Here is a 22594-nt window from a genome sequence, read left to right as displayed (position 1 = left end):
GATATTTGAAGATTTAAAGAAAATGAAAATATCATTTTAGTTCCTATGTTTTGGTTTTATTCTATTTTAATTCATGTAATTTCAATTGTCCAAATTTAGTCATTGCATCTTTAATAAATTTCAAATATAGTTCTTTAATACTTTCCATTAATTTTAAATTCAGTTCTTTTAACATTTTCAATTAGTTTTAAATTTATTAGTTAAAGGGTCTTTATTTCCTTCTAGGAATAATTAGTTAAATAATAATAATAATTTTCGTGAAAAAAATACTATGTAAAATATTTTTTTTAATTTATTAAGAAACTGTGTTAATACATGTTTTTAAGAAAAAAAATAACAACATAAAATAGAGATTAAAATTGAGATTTATTGAAAATTCTATTACTAAATTTGAACAATTTAGAGTGTGTTTCGTTTAACTTTTCAAGTACTTAATTTTAAAAATAAGTCATTTTAGAAAAAAAAAAATTGAAGTATTTGACAACTATTTAAAATAACTTTTGAAACACATTTAAAGTGTATTCTAAACATTTTTTTATTGAAAAGAGTTTAAAAAAAAAAGACTTTGTTGAAAAGTATCTTTTTCTCTAGTCAATTCAAATAAACTCTAAATGTATCTAGACTAAAATGAAATGTAACTCAAAATACACTATCAAAATGATATTTTAATATAATTTAACCCTACTTATTTTAACTCTACGTATAATATAATTGCCAAAAAAAAAAAAAAACTCAACTAACACTAATATATACTAAGAATCAAAAGGTTCGTGGTTCAAATCTCTCACCCTTATTTGTATTAAAAAAATAAATAATATAACCATTTAAATTAAGATGCTACCTTTTAACCCTATGTATCTTTTTGTATTTAATATAATTTTATTTAGTCCTTACTTTTCAGAAGTACATTTTGTCTTTTTGAGGATATTGCACCGTTTTTTCCCTTTTGAAATAAAGGATATTGTACCGTTGGCGATAAACAAAAAAATAAAGAAAGAAAGAAAGTTGACTAGACAAGTTAAAGATTATGGAATATTTATACCCTCACTTTCAAATGATATTGATAAATTCTAGGTTAAAAATAGGTCCTTAGAGATTTAAGTGAAATAACCATTTAATTTCTACATTTCAACTTGGGAAGATTTAATCTATAAACATTCAAAATTGTAACTATTTCGATCTTGTTTGGTAACTATTTTTTTTTTTTTTTTCGATTTTCAGTTTTTTGAAAAATGGGTATGTTTGGTATCAAATTGAATTTTTTGTTTTTTCAATTTAAACAATACTTTTGAAATTAGGAAGTAATTTTTCGACAACGTCTAAAGAATTGCCTCCAAGATACTACTATCGTTGTAGTTTGACATGGAGTCAAAGATATATATCGTGCATTTGAAGAAATCAATGGATGCCCTGAGCCAATATTGTTTAATGTTGATTGGCCCAAAAACAAAATCTACCTTTGTGCACACAGATTTGTACTCTATGTTCGCCAAGCTCGTAGTTGAGAAAATACTGATTGTTTGCTCATAACAACGCACGTGCTCCGTCGCTTGTTCACAATGACACATTTGCTTCGTCGATGGCTCACCATCAATCAGAAACTTTGATGAGTGGCCTTCTGTGTTAAAGATGGCATCCTGTACAAAAGTATAAATAGTGTTATAGGTTGCATTGTACACATCTTACCATGAAGCTCGAATCCACTACCATAACACAGATACTTACACGTATCACGTCTCGAATGGAGTTTATGATGCAGGTGCAAAAGTAGAAGGTTCATAGTCTACAACAAATAATTAGATTTGTTAAATATATAGTATAATTCAAATGTCAGATGTGATACGCGATCACCTTGTATATGATACGTGATTGCCCAAGATATAATACGCGATCACCTAAGATATGTTGATCACCCAATATTGGTATGTAATGTTTATTAGTCACTTACAAATCACATATGAGCGATCGCGTATCAATATTCAGCGATCGTGTATCACATCTTGAGTAATCGCATAACGTCTCTTGAGTAATCCGATATTAAAACAAAAATGAATAAAACATAGAATGACTCGCATCACCAATGACCCATATGTTCTTCTATAGTATTTTGAAGAACTCCTTCTTCCAAAATGTGTACACCACTGTTCGCTCTTCGTTGTTCATCTTCGAAGATCGTTTCCATTTTCACCTTCCATAGAGTCTCGTCCACTAGGAACAATGGGTCATAAGATCGAACCATCCTTATGGGAACTTCTAAAATGGGGAATAATGGATTCGAGTTTACAACCCTGTTCCTGATTTCAATTCCCTTTCAATTGGATCAAGTCCTCCATGTTGGTTCAGGCTTTCAACAAATGGTTGAGCTTCCTTATGTTGACTTTGAGTCATGGGCTCCCCCTCCCCATTTGTTGCTTCTTTGATAACTGAAGAGATTTTTGTCCTTTTCACCTCTTCAGATGAGAACTTAATTGGCTTTATCTTCTTAGACGCTTAGGGCATTCAATTTTATTCTGTATTTAAAGTCTGAATCCGTGACTATAAAAACATGAGAATGTTAATAGTATTGATACAATGATTATGTGCATATGATTAATTGTACCTGGTGTTCAATATCATCCTCAACTATAGCGCTCGACTCAACCTCAACTATAGTGTTCGCTTTAATCTCAACTTGTATTTCAACTAGAGCCTTGAGGTCAAAGTGGGTCCTCAAACTAAATGGTAGTTTAGTTGGTTGGTCTTCAATAATGATAGGATGTGCCTCCGCTGTTGGGTCCAATTATGGTTGTTCATCAACTGGAGGGCAAACGTGTTCTTGTTCTTTGACGATTAGGTTAATTGAAAGGTCCAATTATGATTATTCCTTAATGACCATATTGAGATACTCGGTGATTGCCATAAGAACCTTAATTAATCCACCTTCATTGACCTTCATTAATAACATCATCATCGTGCATCAACCCCTCTTGAGCTTTAGATTGGTGAGTATCATTATCATCATCCCCTTCATCTCGAGGGAGGCTCCATTATCATCCCTTCCATCATGAAGGGTCACTCCATGATTAGCCATACCCTATAATGCAATTGAAGCAACAAATGTTAAATACAAGTTAAAGGGAGTCGAAATGGTATACAATCATCTATAATTATCTATACGATCGTTTAGGATAATCCTAATCGACCGTGTAGATGAACGATCATGTAGGATCATCCTAAACGATCGTTTAGGATAATCGTAAGTGAACGTTCATGATTATCCTAAGCGCTACTTAGGATAATCATAAATGATCGCTCAATAAACCCAACAAAATAACAGATATAACATACATGATCACGTAGTTGAGGACAAATTACATAGCTCACTTAGACGTTGGACACATATCTTTATTTCATTAAGATGTTGATTAAAGTGTTCATACTGCTAATTGAACTGGTCATACATCTGGTGAACCATGCCCGTTAAGTTTGGCAAATTCTTGTGAATTTCTATCAATTTCTCTCTGATGAGTTTGTAGGGCTTGGTCCTTTTATGTCTTCTAAGGATTTGGTAAGATCCTCTGCAGATTTGAGTTGCCTCTTCTTCATACCCTTATGTCATTTAGTCCGTTCCATACTACATGGATTGGGTTGTATCATAGGCTTTTTGGATGCTCTAATTGGGGAGGTTTATGCTCGTGAGTATATTACTCAGGGAGCTCACCATGCCCCCATCGAAAACATCATCAATTCTTCTTCCTTTATTAACCACTTACATTAGATTAATCTCTCTTAGTCGATCCTTCTTGTACCTCATCTCCTCTACTGTCAGTAGTACAAGTCTTAACATAACAATAGTCTGTATATAAATAACAACAATAAGTCAAATATAGATGATCTGTGCAATCGAGCACTTATGATAAATCACACGATCGCTTACCATATCTACACAATCACTTTTGACAAGACATACGATCGGTTACCATTGAATGAACTCTTATATAAAGAACCTATGAGCGGAAGAAGATCTTTCCAATTCATTGTGACAGAATTTCCACATATACATTCAAACATACAGATATGCATTGATAACGCTAAATTACTGGCATGCTTAAAGAATAAAAACAAGAGACCGAGAGAACATACCAGTTGAAGACTTTTCTTCACTTGAAATCTTACTCTCTCCGTGAACGAAGTACTCTCTCTCTCACTCGTCCAGCAAGTAATCGTCCAGCAACACCTCGGTCGTTTACACGAATAGTTTCACTCGAACAACAAGAAAACGGGAACGAAACCACCATTCGGAGCCCTCAGTATTCTCGGAGTGAGAATCTAAAGGGTGGGCTTTGATGGAATTGGTAGAGGTGAGGAGGAAAACAATCGTGTACAAAAGATCAAGTAAGTGGGAGAATAGAAAGACTATCGTATAGTCGGGTGCTTGATCGTTTAGGTGAGGTACACGATCGTGTAGTAAAAGCTATGTGATCGTCTATACGATCGTTTAGTTTAGTTCAAGCGCTAAGTGATCATTTAGGAAAGCACGGGCGCAGGTGTGCGATCGTTTAGTGAACGGTAGGCTATCGTATAGGCTCTCAAACACTATGCGATCAAATGTTTATCACACCGCGAGCAATTATGCATTTCTTATGCAAAAATGAAAATAATTTTCATTTCATTCTTCAGTTACTAGAACTGAATTGAACTTCCCACTAACGCACGAATTCGGAGAAAACGGTGGGCAATTATCTCATAACCGTCCAATTAATAAATTAATAAATATAATCTTATTATATTCATAATCTATAGTTTGATATCATATATCAACCATAACATTTTCTCCTCTACTTGATATAAATCATATTTATATCTAATTTCCTCCAAATTAATGTATTTCATACATTTAGTCAATCATATCATATATAATTAACCAGTTCAATTATATCATATATAATCGAACTCCCTCTTGTCAATTTGAACATTTCAAATTGACCTAAAAACTGATTCTCAACTTGTATCCAAGCTACCAAGGGGACCTTATGGATCTATGGCTCAAAGCTCCAACGGTACGTGAATAGCTAACTAAACTCTTTAGCCACGAGATCCATAATCCGTTGACTGCCAGACATTCCACTAAAAATTGGCAGTTGAACTCTTCTTACCACAGATATATTTCTATGTCTATCGGATATAACCAATCATGAGTACGATAACCCTTCATAGATGCTCGTAAGTACAGCTGGGCCAATTTACCGTTTTGCCCCTGTAATTACATCTCACTCCTTTAGTATCATTGATCCCTCTAATGAACAATACAACATAGTCCAACTATGTATGAACACCTCTCGGGGCATGAGAAGGTGTGTGGCGCCACATTGTTCAAGCCTTGGAATCAGCTCTTAAGGGAGCTATATATCTACTTACCCTTACTTAGGGGAAGGAGTGAATTCTATCTTGTGTAGTTGAGTTCCCAGCTTCCAAATCAGACGAATCCCCAAAGTGGTAGGTTTGAGTCGGCGGCCTGGCCACTCGCACCCATGCAAATCAAAGGACCACCCTCAATAGCAGAAGTTCCAAACTTACTCAGGATTGAGGTCATGTACCTATGGTCATCCTAGTGAAGTGAAGTCTCTGTCATGAATAGTGTTATATAACAAGACGTTAACACTTTGTGGTCAGGTCTTATACAAACTCTTTGTATAGAGTGCCCCCGCTCACATGTCCCCTACACGAATGATCAGGATCAGACCATCTGTGACAAGTCACAATACTTGTAACTATTTCACAAAGTGGACCGCATTCGTAGCGTTACCAAGATAAGGTTTTCCTCCTATATCCATATACTACAGACCATTTTGGTTATCACTTAAAACATGATTCACTTGTATGTCACCACATACATATTTAAGTTACATAAAGACAGCCATGGATTTTAGTTTATTGGTTTGTGATAAAGCAAATAAAACATCCAAATGAGTAAAATCAAGAAATGAAGTATATATCATATATTATACATCACAAGCATTCGTACAAACTGTTTACAAACTACAAGACACGAGACTTTAGGGCATCAACCCCAACAATCTCCCACTTGTCCTAAAGCGAAGTGGGGTATACAAAAACAAGTACAAAATAATAAACTATGGCACTAAGGCCCAATACAATAAAATCTCCCACTTGCTCTAGTCCAGCCGCGGGCGATCCCGTAGACCCATGCTCTGAAGGTGTCCCTCAAATACTATAGCCGTGAGAGCCTTCGTAAACGGGCCAGCAACATTGTGCTCTGAAGAGATCTTTGTGACAATCACGTCCCCTCGATGCATTATCTCGTGGATCAGGTGATACTTCCACTCTTTGTGTTTGTCACGCCTGTGACTCCTATGCTCTTTGGAGTTCACCACAGCACCACTATTACCACAATAGAGGGAGATTGGCCTAGACATATCTGAAACAACTTCTAGTTCTGTCAAGAACTTCCTGAGCCAGACGACCTCTTTAGTAGCTTCACAAGCCGCTACGTACTCCGCCTCCATAGTGGAGTCGACAACGCACCTCTGCTTAGTGCTTCGTCATACTACAGCTCCTCCATTAAGAGTACAGACTTACCTTGAGGTGGACTTACAAGAGTCCTTATTAGTCTAAAAGTCAGAATCTGTATATCTATTAAGGATCAAATTCCTAGATCCATACACAAACATGTAGTCCCTCGTTCTTCGAAGATACTTGAGGATATTCTTCACTACGGTCCAGTGACCTTGGCCTGGGTTAGACTAATATCTACTGACTATTTCCACAGTGTAGCAAATGTCTGGCTTAGTACAGAGCATCGCATACATCAGACTAACAACGACAGACGCATATGGGACCCGTCTCATTTCCTCAATCTTTTGAGGCGTCATATGACACATGTCTTTAGACAAAGTGACTCCTTGCTTGAACGGCAGTAGGCCCCTTTTTGGAGTCCTCATTTCCTCAACCTCTGTATGTTCATATGCTCTTTAAAATGAAAATTAGGATATCAATCCTTTCTGTTATGAGTATCTTCTACTCTTTTCAATTGGTATCAGAGCGTCAGTTGAGTCCCAATTTTTTTCTTGAACTTTGATACAGAGTAATGGTGGGTTTTTTTATTCTGCATTGATGAACATTTAATGGGTTTTGCATATTTAGATGTTTTCAGGATTGGCCTTGTAGATTACTACTGCATTTTTATAATTTGGTATGTAAAAGGTCCATTGTTTGGGGCATAATTTATTGCTATGGAGTCTGTATTTAATGTTCGTGTCGATTGGATAGAGTTTTCGACTTGAACTTGGTGCAATTTGAAGTAAAGAGGGAGGTTTTTGGCTGAACAGGTGGAGATCTGCAAGCATTCTACTTTACAGCATAAGGCTTAAATGTTGCAACATTTGCGCAAAGTGTTGTGACGCTGCGAGCAGCATAGCACTGCACTACGAACTGAAGGATGCCAATGTCGCAACACTGACAAAAAGTATTACAACGCTCCGGATGAGAGGCATGCGAGTAAGAGGCCGGTCCTGACCGACGATTCGAGGCTTCCAGGCAGTTTAGCAGCAGTTTTCTTCAATTCTTTTTAATTATTATTTGTAATAATTAAGTATTTTTGTTGTTTTGCCATTAATTGAATTAATATAAACTGTTCTATTAATTTAATTGATGTTTTAGAAAGTCAATCTCGGCACAATTGTTGCTTTTAATTATGCATTTGATGTATGGTTTTTATTATTATTATATATTTTGTTGTTTTGCCATTAATTGAATTAATATAAACTGTTCTATTAATTTAATTGATGTTTTAGGAAGTCAATCTCGGCACAATTGTTGCTTTTAATTATGCATTTGATGTATGGTTTTTATTATTATTATATATGTCATAATGTATGTCATATAGAAAAATCCCACCATGGAATATACATTTGTTCATGCATCATTTTAATATAAATATTATATTATGAGGTTGCATGATTTATTAAGCATGTTCATGCATCATATTGTATAAATGTTATAAAGTATGAATGCATGCATAAATAACATTTTCATGCATCATTTATATTATAATTATTATAATATATAGTTTAGATGTATGGATGTATGTTGTTTATTTCTTCATTACCTTAGTATATAATTGTTATGTATGTAACATAATGAAAAAGGGATTGCATGACACATGACATCACTTTAGTAAATTATAATTATTATAATTGTTATATATATAAATCTTTTTTTAACAGGACTAATAATGAAAATATACGGGCTGAGGAATAGGGATGGGGAAAGTAGTCCCCATTTAACTCTCGAAAAATTTTCTTTCTCCATTCCTCTCCCATTCCCAACATCGCGGTGTAAATGAACATCTCTAGTTTCGATATGTAGTTTCGTTTTAGATATATATTTTGCATTTCTGATTTTTTTATTGATCTCAATTAGTTCATTAATTTATGAGAATAATGTTGCATGAAATCAAAAGGTTATTGTATTTGATTATTCATAGAACGCTATTAGGTTTGTGAGTGGTAAAGGGATCAAATGGTATATTTTTGGTAGATTGGAAAATTAGAAACATGACTATATTTTTCAATGGGCTATTTTTGCATTAATTGTTACTTCATCAACCTTACTGATTAGTGTGCCCGTTGTATTTGTTTCTCCTAATGGTTGGCCGGATAACAAAAATGTTGTATTTTTCGGTACATCATTATAGATTGCATTAGTCTTCTGGTGGTATCCTTAATTCTCTTATCTCTTGAACCTCTTCGTTCTCGATACAAAAATAAAACGACCCTCCCTTAATTCTTTTGAATCATGAGACACATTAAAATGCAATATAAGTCCTAAAAATCAGAGGAGGGGTCTCTTACTTGTATTGTCAAAATTTAATAAATCTCACATAATTCACATACAAATAATATATTTTAAAGTATATAATAATACTTAGGTATTGATAATAGGGAAATTATATATTGTATATGATTATATAGAAAAAAATAATTATCTTACTTTAGTTATAATGATTAATTCCAAATATTAGAAAAAGAAATAATATAGTATAAAATATCCTCTCTATATATATGATATAGTTGAATGGTAAAATTTCTCCTTGCCAAGGAGAAGATGCAGGTTTGATTCCTGCTATTCGCCAAGGATGAGGATAATGGGTTAACGTTTTTCATTTAATAGGATAAATTATTAAGTATTAACCATAATAGTATAGTGTAACCATCCTCCCCCTTCTTTTCCTCTCATCTAGAAAAAAATAAAGCTAATATTAATAGTAATTAATTAATTAATTAATAGTTACCAAGATCAAACCTCAATTGTTTAGACACAAAAAATTTGTAGAGGCAGGATTCAAACTCATGACTTCAAAGTTATGAGCTTTGCAAGCTACCAAGCTGCTCTACCTTGCAATAAAGAGAAGAATTGTGAACTAATAAACAAACAAAAATTGAATGCACCCTATACCATATCCGTACAAATAGAATAGTCCATTTATACATAATGGTAAAGAGGTTCTATAATCATAGAAATTAATAGAAAAGGATATTCGAACCTTTACCAACTTGATCTTGTTGCCATGCACGAACAATTTCACGCCGACGACTAGGGTCAAATGGTTTACAATAATGCTAAGAAAGAAGAAGATCGAGACCATTCTTTTTGAGACAAAGGGCTTGACTTCTATCAGTTCCGTGTCGAGGAAGAGTACATCAACTATTGACTCTCTAAAAAGAGTGGGCTCAGTAAGTCAAAAGTAACATTTGTATTAAAAGAAATTTAGATTCAAATTTCTCAACGTAACGTCTAACAAATCTCTAAACTTTATAAAGAGTGTCTAATAAATCTTTTAACTTCTAATTTTATGTCCCGTCCCTAAAATTTAAAAGCATTAATAAGTTCTTAAAACTTCATTTTTTTTTTAAAAGGTATCGAATATGGCTAGAATTTATATGACATAAAAATCTATTGGACTCTTTTAAAATTAATAAAAACTATTAAATATTATAAATATTTAAATTAGATATAGATGTCCATAGATTGGATATCCCTAAATATTTATTCCATATTTATCTTCTCAATATATTAAATAGAAGGGACATTTGAGAAATACAATTAATTGAGAACACATTCACTCTCTATTTTCCCTTCTCCTTACTTTGTTATTATTCTCTTGTAAAACAATATTAAACACTGATTAAACCAAAAAAAATTATTAGCTAACCATGCTTAACTACTCTAGTTGCCTTTTTTTTCGCCCATCGGTCTAAAGACTCCGTTCGGAATATGACGGGGAGACAAGGCCAACCGACTTAATTATGAGATAACTGAACTGTTAACTCAAAATTGAGGCCAAAAATAAAATTTATCCCACCTTTTAAAATGTAAGCTTAAGGAGATTAATAAAAATTAATTTTTGCTTGCATCATCGTCGACAAAAATTACAGAAACGACCAAATTGCACATGCGTGCTGGATCTCAAACCCATCAACTAATCAAAATATATAAAAGACCAGTTTTGAGGAACAACAATATAAATGCCAGCTGAAAATATATAGTTGTAAAAAGAGATATTTTGCAGTAACTTACAGAAGCAAATGTCTTTTGACACAACATAAACAAAATAGACACCCCACCATCCTCTCTCTAAGGACTGAAAGATTGATGATATTCAAAAGACCTGGACTACTTCGAATATGCATCACAAATTTTTCCCAATCTGAGAAACCATTTCAATGAACAGAAAACCTCTTTTTCCCCTTTAGTAATGGTGTTAAAGAAAACTTATCTAAGTTTCTAAAACTTCTGGATGACGACAGAATTGGCAAGACCAGCCTGCTCGATTGTCTGAGCCACGTCGCTAAGAAGCTTGGGAGGGAAACCCATCAACTGCAACTGATAGTTCCTGGCACCCCCTGGCCTAGATGCGTCGATGAAAGCACGAACATCGTTGATCGTGTGATGGTAATTGAAATGAGCTACCATGCGTGTTCCATCTGCCAACCTAAGCTGAATCGAGGTTGATGGCAATGATTCATCCACAACGAGGCCTGCAGAAGGGCTTGGACTGCTATTGACATTGGGAGGAGTAGCAGTCTCGTTTGCTGCTTGAGTTGGGGCACTACCACCAAGAGTTCTTCCTACACCTTGAAATGGAAGACGTGGTTTCTCTGGCTCCTGCAAGATGCAAAATACAAAGTGTAATATTTAGACGCTTCAGACTACAAACTCTAAAGATGCTTAGCATACTTAAAAGGTTAACTATTGACTGGAAAGCCTCCAAAAACAGGAGTAGTTTTCAAACAGTTCTTAATCCGAATAAGTCCTATCATCTATGCCAGTGCATATACGTTGGAAATGGAATTGAAGGACCAACAAGTGAAATCTAGTAAGGCTACTTACACGATACTCCTCCATCCTCCTGATTAAATTCACATGAACGGAGGACCTCCTGTCTGCAGGTTCAAGCTCTCTGGGGCACTCGGACTTTCTGATGCTCTGGAGTGAAATAATACAAATATGTAAAAATCATAAACTAAGTCAATCAGTAATCAGAAGAAATGTATCTAATGGAGTAAAAGTAACAAGAAGTGAACACATTCAGAAACGTTTCTTCAAGATATCAAAGAAAAGCTTACAAACACTTATAAAGGATCAAGTATTGCCATAAAATGTATTCCAAGTTGTTTCCACTCTTATAATCCATGGATGCATGGGTGCGTGCAAACAAACACACAGATGTTTAATTAGACCATTATTGGTATCATATTCCACTTACCTCTAAAAAAGATGCATTTTCAGGATCATCCAACCTCCTCAAAGGGCCATCGTTTACAGTAAAGCCATTGCTCCAGAATACAATATTGTGAACAATGCTCTCAGGCTGACTGGGTGCAGAACGTAGAGTTTCTCCACTGAGTAACCTACCAGTTCCGGTAAAGCTGCTGGAGTTTGATGAACGGGCATGATCAATAGGGCCTTCCACAGCTCCCATTTGCCTCGCTTGATTGAAAAGTGAATCCACATCATTACCCTTTGTAGGATCTTGGACAAGCATCCCACTGAAAATTGGAAACAGCATTAGCACCCACTAAGCATCTACCAATATTGTCAACTTCAGAGTTAGTTATATGAAAATTGGACAGCTTTTTTTTCCCTTTTTCCTTCTCTTCCATTTAATGGAGGGGAGGGGAGGGAGACAAGAAAAACAAACTATTACAGTGGATCCAACCTTACATTCTTGCTTAGATCAGCAAATATGAATAAATTAAAACAAAAACCATGTAAAGGAGGTGGTAAATCATAAATGAAAACAAACATCCCCCACTAAATATCAATTTTAATTAAAAAAAATGAAATCTAATTCTCGATAATAAAAGGAGAAGAATTCTGTATAGAGGACACAATATCAAATTCACACTCTGCCTTAGCCTTCACTCCAAAATTATTCAAGAGCCACCAGCAAAATCTTTATCCTCGCCCCTGAGCCCATGATCCACAGTAACTAAATCATAAAACCATAAATGTTGAGTAATTCATCACGTTATACTGTGGAAGAATGTTTCTTTATCAAAAGGATAAACACTGACTCTTTCTTAAAGGGCTATCTTTATCTAGTGTCTGCTAATCGTTTCTTCAATCTTCAAAATCACAAGAAAAGTTGCATTAGTGTTAGAGAAAAGTTTAGAAAATAAATTTGAGAATCACATTCTCAAAGAGAAAGGACACATCTCTTGCATTGGAGTTTCGCAACTGGTGACTCAATTTATTTTTGACAGGAAATGAATGGCTGTATTATAGACAGAAGAGAAAGGGAAAACAACCTAAGGATGAGGGTTCAGGAGACACCAGGCAAAAAACCTAAACCATCAAGGCCTTCCCATTATTAATAATCATGAGGGGGGTAAAATAAGAAAAGAATTTTAGTCCAGTGAAATACATGTTTCTTAGTCCCTTGGATCATTTCCCGTAATTCTTATAAAAAACAAAAGATGCATGTTTCTTGGTCAAATGAGAATGCAATCAGAAGGTGCTGGCTAATTAATATGGTGTTGAGCAGTTCAGGTGGAGCAACGTTGATAAAATTAATTTGAGTGATCCTCTTCCTAAGCTGAAAACAATGTGCCAGTTTCGAGGTCTTCTGTCAAATTCTTGATTGAGGCCAGGGGAAGGGCCCCTCGGTAACAAATGTCTGAGGCTCTATCTTTTGGCTAGTTTCAAGTGGTATGATATCAAATGGTGCAGAAATGAGGTAGACTTACGAGGAAGCAATTTCCTGATTCAAGGGAACTTGATAATGAAGACGGGCGGTTTGCTCTCTCAGCGAAACTTGGTAGTGTGACGTTCAATTGATCTCAAGGCAGCAAAACTGGAATCCTACTACCTCAGGTCTGTTCTCCCATGTAAATATTTCGTTAGCTAACATTAAGATAGAGCTGTTGCTACCAGTTATCACTAGCACCAAGTTACAGAACAGCGACCCAGATGGAAATTATCCTCCTTTACTCACCTGATGTACAGGACTATCCCTCAGCTGTTATACAATATATTCATCCACGGCAATGGCTAAAAAAATCCAAACAAAGAGTTTTACGATTTCTACCAAGATAGAACTTCCAACCCGCTATCCTCCTCTCTACATAAGAAATTCCGCAACTTAACATTGAATACAATATCCCCTCAATATTGCAAAAAACTTATCCAAAATAATATATGAAAAATTACTGAATTTCTTCTCAACCATTTCATCTTTAACCCATCAAAAACTTCCAGGACCCCAACTACACGCCACACTATTTCTTCGATTTCAAAATTTCTCACCAACGTCCACCAATGACCAAAGTCCAATTGTCCCTAAAAAAGTCCAAACATGATAAAAACTATCGAATTGAGTGATGGGAAATACCCCTTCCCCTAGAAAAATCATATGCACAACACTCCAGGCTTCTAAGCCATTAATTTTCAATTAATTTTAAAAAGTAAAAAGAAAGGATAAATCCACAATCATCTAACAAACATTCTCCTAATGGAATGGAATATAAATTCATGTAAACAAAAGCAAGAACGAAAGGAAGTAAAGAAATTAGGGCTAAAAAGTGACCTCTTCTCACCACCCGTGTAATACTCTTGAGGACCATCGGGGTCGCCGACAGAATCAGGTGAACGTCGGTTGAGATCGGAAAGGGTTCGAATACCGCCGGTCCGACTGCTGGAGGGCTTCGAGGGCTTCGAGGGCTTATCGTCTCGTGACGCCATTGAAGATGCTGATCGAAGTCAGGTGAAGGGAAGAGGAAAGAATCTTGAGGAAGGTCGCGTAGTTTGGCGGATTGTTTTGAAGTAATCTCATAAACTGCTGATTGTACACAAACGACTCTGATACAAAGTTTTTGCCTTTTATTTTGCCAAAACTAGAGAGAAAAAAAGGTCGATGTATCATGTTAGGGCTTATTATGTATATTATATTTACAATATTCACATTTTCATCTTAATTTTTTATATTTCATTAATATTTTAATAAAAATATCAGCCATTTGGTTGAAGGTCATATAAATACTTAAAAGTACGTGAGAATATAATAGGACTAAAAATAAAAATGATCCTCTTTGTCTTCATCGAAAATGCTATTAGAATTTTATAAAAGTATTTAAACATGATAATCTTAAATAAATTTAGTAGATTAATTAATTAAACAATAAATATCATTTAATATATCCATAAAAGATAAACAATTAACGATCAATAATAGTTTTAATTATAAATATTTAAAAATGGAGTAATTTATAATTAAAATTAACTAAATAATATATTTAATGAATGTCAAATTAATTATAATCTAATACTTAATTATTTTAATAATTAATTAAGTCCAACGTCATTAATTTCAATTTTAATTAAATAATATAAGAAAATATATTTTATGAACAATATGGTATATAAAAAATGATTTTTTTTTTTTTATAAAAGTAGATATGATATGTTAATAAAGAATACTTAAAAAGAAAATTTTATATATATGACATGTTGATAATGAATATAATAATAAAAATTAATCATAATAAATAATTAACTTATTATAAATAATCAATAATGATTATATGTTTATAATGAAGGTTCAAATTAGAATTAATCTCAATAAATAATCGTTTGATTATAAAAAAAAATAAGAAATCAATTATTACTAATAAAAAATGAATTTTTGTACTAATTAAATTTAACTAATCCTAATTTACTAATTTAAGTATATTTAAGATATTGTTGGTTAATTAATTAATAATTTATGTAAATAAGTAATTTCATTCATTTAATAAATTTTTGTTGTAAAAATAAGTTAAGTAAATATTTTAATAGAATATTACTGATTTATTAAACAAATATTTATATTAATTAATTAACTAATTAACTACATTCAAAACAAAATTATATATAAAATGAAAAACAGAAGAGAAAACTCATAGTTTTGGAAAGAAAAAGAAAACCATTATTTGTGGGGAAAGAGAATGCATGAAAATAGCTTATTTCCAGGCAAAATGATGAAAACTGTAAAACAAATATGTGTTTTGCATGCCTGTGTCAATTTTGATCTAGAAAACCTCCAATCAAACGACTTCTTATGTTTTTTTTTTTAGTATAATAGGGTGTGGGAGATTCAAACAACAGACCTCTTGATCGCTAACATAATTTACATGTTAGTTTAGCTTTAATGGCTAGCACCTCATTTCAAAAATACTCATTAACCATCAAAATTTGTATTAGTATTATTAATTTTTCAAAAAATAAAAAATAAAAAATAATGCTCTAACCATTAATATACAGGCAGAAATCATTAATCTTAGAGACGTCCACGGGATGGGGCGGGACTCGGGATGGCTTCCTTCGTCTTTGTCCTGCTCCTCATTTCATTCCCCATCCTCGAGAAATGTTTCACGAGGATCGTAGTGCAATGTCTGTCAAGACCTTAGTCTATTTAAAATTTATACTGAAACTAAGGATAAGAATATTTTGTTGGGGGATCACCACTCCACGAAAGTGCTAGAACCGGCGAGGTGGAACTGAAATTTACCTTTGGGAAGACCCTCACGTTGAAGGATGTTCTGCACACTCCAGAGATAAGAAAGAATTTGGTCTCGGGCTATCTCCTCAACAAAACCAGGTTTACTCAAACTATAAGGGCAGACCTATATACCCTTACCAAAAATAATGTATTTGTAGAGAAAAGGTATGCAACAGAGGGAATGTTCAAATTAAATTTAGACCTCAATAAAATGAAATCTTTTGTGTATATGTTGTGTTCTATGAATGTTTGGCATGCTAGACTCTGTCTTGTAAATAAGAATTTAATTAATAACCTGATTAGACTAGAAATGATACTTAAGTTATCCACGAATGATTTTGATAAATAGAGTATTGTAGTCGAGCTTAAATTACTAAAACTCCGCATAAATATGTACTTGGGAATTTTGAGACTCTAGATTTAATTCATTCTGATTCATGTGAATTTGATAGCATCTTGACTAAGAACAGTAAAAGATATTTCATTACTTTTATTGATGACTGCTCTGACTTTACTTTTATCTACTTGCTCAAAAACAAAAGTGATGCTTTTGATGCCTTCAAACTTTTTATTTCTGAAATAGAGAATCAATTTAATAGAAAGATTAAAAGACTTCGTAGTAATAGGGGAACGAAGTACGACTCGGACAGTTTTAATGAGTTCTTTGACTCATATGGAATAATTCATGAAAAGATCACGCCTTATTCTCCTGAAATGAACGGAAAAGCCGAAAGAAAAATAGAACTTTAGCTGAGCTAGTAGTTGCTATTTTACTTAGTTCAGGAGTCGCGTCTTATTGGTGGGGTGAAATCATCCTTACCGTGTGTCATGTCCTAAATGGATCTCAAAGTCTAAAAACAAAACTTCATCTTACGAAATTCTCAAGAATAAGAAACCAAACTTGTCCTACTTTAGAACATGGGGTTGCCTAACCTTTGTAAGGATTTTAGACCCAAAACGAAGAAAGTTGGCTAGTAGAACTTACGATTGCATCTTTAAAGGTTATGCCATAAATAGTAAAGCCTATAGGTTCTATGATCTAGTGAACCAAGTGATCATTGAGTCAAATGATGCCGACTTCTTCGAAGATAGATTTCCTTTTAAATCAAGGAATAGTGGGGGCTCAGGATCAAGTGGTCTAACCCTAGTTAGATATCCTAACCCTAGAGAGGAAACTGACCCAGAACCTAGAAGAAGCAAAAGAGTTAGAACTGCCAAAGATTTCGGAAATGACTTACTAACCTATAATATAGAAGAAGATCCTAAAGATTTGAGAGCTGCCCTATCCTCAGTAGATGCCAACCTATGGCAAGAAGCCATAAATGATGAGATTGACTCACTTGAGTCAAATAGAACTTGGCACTTAGTAGATCTACCCCCAGGCTGCAAGGAAATAGGATGCAAATGGATCTTAAGGAGGAAACTTAGACCTGATGGAACTATTGACAAATTTAAAGCTAGGTTAGTAGCAAAGGGCTTTAGACAAAGAGAAAACGTATAACCTCGTAGAATTACCTCAATCCATGTCCTGTTTTCTCTCGCTGCCTTTTATAACCTCGTAGTACATCAGATGGATGTAAAGATTGCTTTCCTAAATGGTGAACTTGAAGAAGAGATTTACATGGAAAAACCTGAGGTTTTTGTAGTCCATGGTCAAGAAAACAAGATATGTAAATTAGACAAATCTCTTAATGGACTAAAACAAGCTCCTAAGCAATGACATGAAAAATTTGACGACCTTATCCTATCTAAAGGTTTCAAGGTTAATGAAAGTGACAAATTCATCTACTATAAGTTTGAAATAATCTTTGCACTATCTTGTGTCTATATGTAGATGATTTATTGATCTTTGGGTCGAACTTGCACGTCATAAATGATGTGAAATCAATATTGAGTGCAAACTTTGACATGAAAGACTTAGGAGAAGCTAGTGTAATCTTAGGCATAAAAGTGAATAGGTCTGAAAAGGGAATCTCTTTGAATCAATCTCACTATATAGAAAAAAATTCAAAAGAAATATAATTACTTTGATTGTAAACCAGTCTGTACTCCTCATGACCCTAGTGTCAAGTTGTTCAAGAACACTGGTGACAGTGTTAATCAATCTGAGTATGTGAGCATCATAGGCAGTCTTAGATATGTTGCTGACTGCACTAGGCCTGACATAGCTTATGTTGTAAGATTACTTTGCAGGTTTACAAGCAAACCTAGTAAAGAGCATTGGAATGCTATAGAAAGGGTAATGAAGTACTTGAAGAAAACCCAAAACCTAGGATTACATTATCAAGAGTTTCCCGCTGTCCTGGAAGGGTTAAGTGATACTAACTGGAACTCTCTTTCGCATGATTGAAAGGCTACAAGTGGCTATATCTTTAATATAGCAGGTGGAGCTGCCTCTTGGAAGTCCAAGAAACTGACTATTTTAGCCCAATCTATGATAGAGTCAGAAATGATAGCATTAGCGACAGCTAGTGAAGAAGCATGTTGGCTTAGAAGTTTGCTATCAGAGATTCCCTTATGGGAAAAGCCGGTATCGCCATATTGATCCATTGCGATATTACTGCAGCAATCGCAAAAGTTCAGAACTGTTACTACAATGGAAAGAGACAACAAGTATGTCGTAAGCACAATACTATTAGAGAGTTTCTCACTACTGGTGCAGTTAGAGTGGATTATATACGAACTGATGAAAATTTGACAGATCCTTTGACGAAAGGACTGGCCAGAGAAAGGTTTAAAACCTCAGAAAGGATGGGAGTCATGCCTATAGAAAGATGAATCACGGTGAGGAAAACCCAACCTGTAGACTAGAGATCCTAAGAAACAGGTTCAACGAGTAATAACTGATCATGAGTGATATATATTGAATCATGCTAAACCAAACTCATAGTTCCATTCCTATGACTTATAGTTTGAGCATGATATCCTGAAGCGTAAGAAAGGTTGAACTCAGTTCTTAATGAGATCTATACTTGATGATAAGTGGGGTTCTTAGCTACAAGAGTACTCTTGATAGACTCATCTATGTGAATGTGGAAGTGAGGGTCGCTTCCTATGGAGTTTTTAGGCAAACTCTCTAGAGCGTTCACTAAACCGGGATACACGTGCTAGGCCTTAAAGCACGAGCTTTCGTACTACACCCTAATAGCATTCTGTGTGAGATAATGTAGAGATAGAGTTCAAAACCAAAGGTTACTCTAGTATGGTCTGAATCAGCTACACTACGTAAAGGTTCAAGTCGTAAGACACCTTTGCTTATGCATAGTGTTGTATAGATTGAAAATGCTCGATGAAAAACTTTTTTCTTTTCTCTTTTTGATTAAATTTTCAAGTGGGGGATTGTAAGGTGAAAATTTAATTTTCAAAAAAATAAAAGGGAACAAACCTTTGGTTGTAGAATCCCATATTATAAAATTTTGATTTGGAAGCCTCCCTTATGTACTCCAACCTTGAGCTTTGGGTTTGGGCCCCAAGGGGTACCCATGTTTTGGAGGGAGTGAGGAAATAGACCAATGTGGGTTTGGTGAACATCCCACATGCGCGCCGCTGCTGCTGTCTGGTCTGGCATGGTGAGGTGAGGCATGTGATTATTATTTTTACTAAAAATATTTTTATTTATTTTTTATATTTTTATTATGTTTTAAAACTGGGAAAAAAAGAGAAAAGGAAGAAGTTATCTGCACGCGCGTCTTCCGACGAGTCTTTCGCATAACCCGTCGCACGTTCTGAGGCTCTCCACCTCGTTCTCACTCGACCGTTCCACGCTGAAGGCCTATAAAAGTCGTGGCCTTCAGCAGGTTATTTAAATAACACAGCTTCAATTTGAAAGTTCTCCTCTCCTTTTCTACTCTTCCATTCTCCATTTTCCGAGCAGTGAGTTAGAAAGGGTGTGTATTCCGGTTTCTGTTTTGCAGGTTTTGTTCTTTGCTTGATCACCGTACCTTGATCGTTTGTTGTTCGTCGTCTGAGGGTCTTGCCATTTTCAACATGCAACAACCTCCAAACTTGAAACACTCAATTTGAACTCATTTATATAGGTATTTTAGGTGATTTAGGGTGGGTATGACCATTTTTTAGGTAGTTATTTAGCTACTGTTTTTATCTCACAACATCTCACAACAACCTCCAAACTTGAAACACTCAACTAGAACTCATTTCTATAGGTGTTTTAAGTGATTTAGGATGGGTATGCCAATTTTTAGACATCTTTTAACTATTGTTTTTTTTTTTTTTTTTTTTATCTTGCAACAACTTTCAAACTTGAACAATCAATTCAAACTCTTTTATATAGGTGTTTTAGGTGATTTATGGTGGGTATGATTATTTTTTAGGTAGTCTTATAGCTATTGTTTTTTATCTCGCAACATCTTACAACAACTTTCAAACTTGAAATACTCATTTGGAACTCATTTTATAGGTGTTTTTTTTTTTTAATCTCGCAACAATTTTCAAACTTGAAATAATCAATTCTTGAATCAATCAATTCAAACTCAGATATATAGGCTACTGCTTTTTATCTTGCAATATCTCGCAACAACTTTCAGACTTGAAACAATTAAGTCAAACTTTTTTTATATAGGTGTTTTAGGTGATTTTATGGTGGGCATGATCATTTTTAGGTAGTCTTTTAGCTCCTTTTTTTTTTTTTTTTTTTTTTTTTTTTTTTTTTTATCTCGCAACAACTTGCAACAACCTCTAAAACTTGAAACAATCAATTCAAACTAATTTATATAGGTGTTTTAGGTGAATTATGGTGGGTATGATCATTTTTAGGTAGTTCTTTAACTACTGTTTTTATCTCGCAACATCCCCCAACAACTTTCAAACTTGAAACAATCAATTCAAACTCATTATATAGGTGTTTTAGGTATTTATGGTGGGTATGATTATTTTTTAGATAGTCTTTTAGCTACTATTTTTTATTTTGCAATATCTCACAACATCTTGCAACAACTTTTAAACTTGAAAAAATCAATTCGAACTCTTCTATATAGGTGTTTTAGGTGATTGATGGTGGGTATGGTCATTTTTAGGTAGTATTTCTAAAATATGAGGGGATTGTGAAGATGGGTGAATTAGCTTTAGTATATCTCATCGAACTATCATTATTGGTGAAAGATAGGAGAATGAAAATAGATGAAAACCTATTAGACATGAAATGATAATAGACATGAACTATCATTTTTAGAATTGTTCATGACTGGGATGTCTTCAAACGTTTGATTGGGGTGCGATTATTTTCAAACGTATGTTAAGTGGGTGGGAAAATCGTTAGACATGAAATATGCCAAAAGGGAAGAGGAAGACCACTAAAAATAAATATAGTGTCGTGATATTTCACATGCATTCAGGTATATTAATTATATTACCTAATATTTGTATATTCAAACTTTCAAAAAATGAATTGTTTTAATATTATGCATAATAGGTTTGGGCATATGAGTTCATATCAACAATGATTGGTCGTGTTACAAATAAAATAAATGCCAATGCTATCCCTCACAAGTTTAGGTGGTTCCGTGACCAATCACCCCCATCTCAATTTATTCATGACCAAGTTTTTTACTCAACTAAGTGATATGAACCGCCTAAGGCTCCAATTTATTATTAATACTTTTTTTTATTAGTTTAAGTCAAGTTTTATTATTTCCATTTTTATCCTTTCTAAACATATTAAGTAAGGTTAATTTTGTCACTTTATTAAAAACTATGATGTGGCACACATTAGGGTTTTGGGAGGCTATTTAAAGCTTGACCATTAGGTTGAACAAAATTTTTTTTTGGATGTTTGAGTTTTTAGGATTTTCATTAAATGAAAATTCTCTGATGGAAGACAGAGCCTTATCATCGTTTGCTTTCAATTCTGACGTTTGAGTTTTAGGATTTTCTTTGAATGAAAATTCTCTGGTGGATAATAAAGCCTCAACACCATTCTTTTGCAATTCTTGAATTCAGGGATGCCGAACTTGGAGTAAGGAACTAGTTCTCCTCACTACAGGAAATCTGACTTCTCCCGACGTCACATTTCGTCGGGAGAGGATCTCCCGACGCATAAACGGTCGTCGAGAGTTTGGTCGGGAGAAACTCATTGGGAGAAGATCTCCCGACGCATTTTTAAATGGCGTCGGGAGTTATGGGGGAACTCCTAACACATTGTAGTGCGCCGGGAGTTCCCCCTAACTCCCGATGCCACATAGGCCTCCAGAGTTCCACCATAACACCTGACGCCGTTTTAAAGTGCGTCGGGAGATCCTATATGCGTAGGGAGTATTAAAATTAAATATATCGTTTGTAATTTTTTAAAATTTGATCTGAAAACCTATAAAACATATTATTCCAAATAAAGATTCACATAACTAAAAAACGAAAAATGAAGTCCATTTTATGACAAGTAAAAAATTATAATATCCAAACGAAGTCGATACTAGAAATTACAATATCCAAATGAAGTCGATAAACATTCATATCACAAATAAATAAAAGAAGTAAAATCAAAACAACATCTAGAACACTTCTTGAACACAACATCTTCAACAATTGTCCCAGCTCATCTCC

General features: G+C 34.3%; 1 protein-coding gene across 1 annotated transcript; it reads right to left on the bottom strand.

Moving 5' to 3' along the window:
• Nucleotides 1-10505: 10505 nt before the first annotated feature.
• On the bottom strand, nt 10506-14461 carry PUX4 (plant UBX domain containing protein 4). The gene is made up of 4 exons (XM_039039673.2): nt 14090-14461; nt 11768-12050; nt 11392-11487; nt 10506-11166 (listed from the first exon to the last, which is right to left on the bottom strand). Exons 1-4 carry the CDS (start codon nt 14242-14244, stop codon nt 10786-10788), a joined length of 915 nt encoding a protein of 304 aa, XP_038895601.1. The 5' UTR covers nt 14245-14461; the 3' UTR covers nt 10506-10785.
• Between the last annotated feature and the right edge of the window lie 8133 nt (nt 14462-22594).

Source organism: Benincasa hispida, chromosome 8 (assembly GCF_027475165.1).
Source record: "Benincasa hispida cultivar pf3 chromosome 8, pf3_genome.v1.1, whole genome shotgun sequence".
In the NCBI taxonomy this organism is placed as follows: Eukaryota; Viridiplantae; Streptophyta; class Magnoliopsida; order Cucurbitales; family Cucurbitaceae; genus Benincasa; species Benincasa hispida.
Note: the sequence above shows the minus strand (reverse complement) of the source record. Positions and strands in the feature narration are given on the sequence as shown.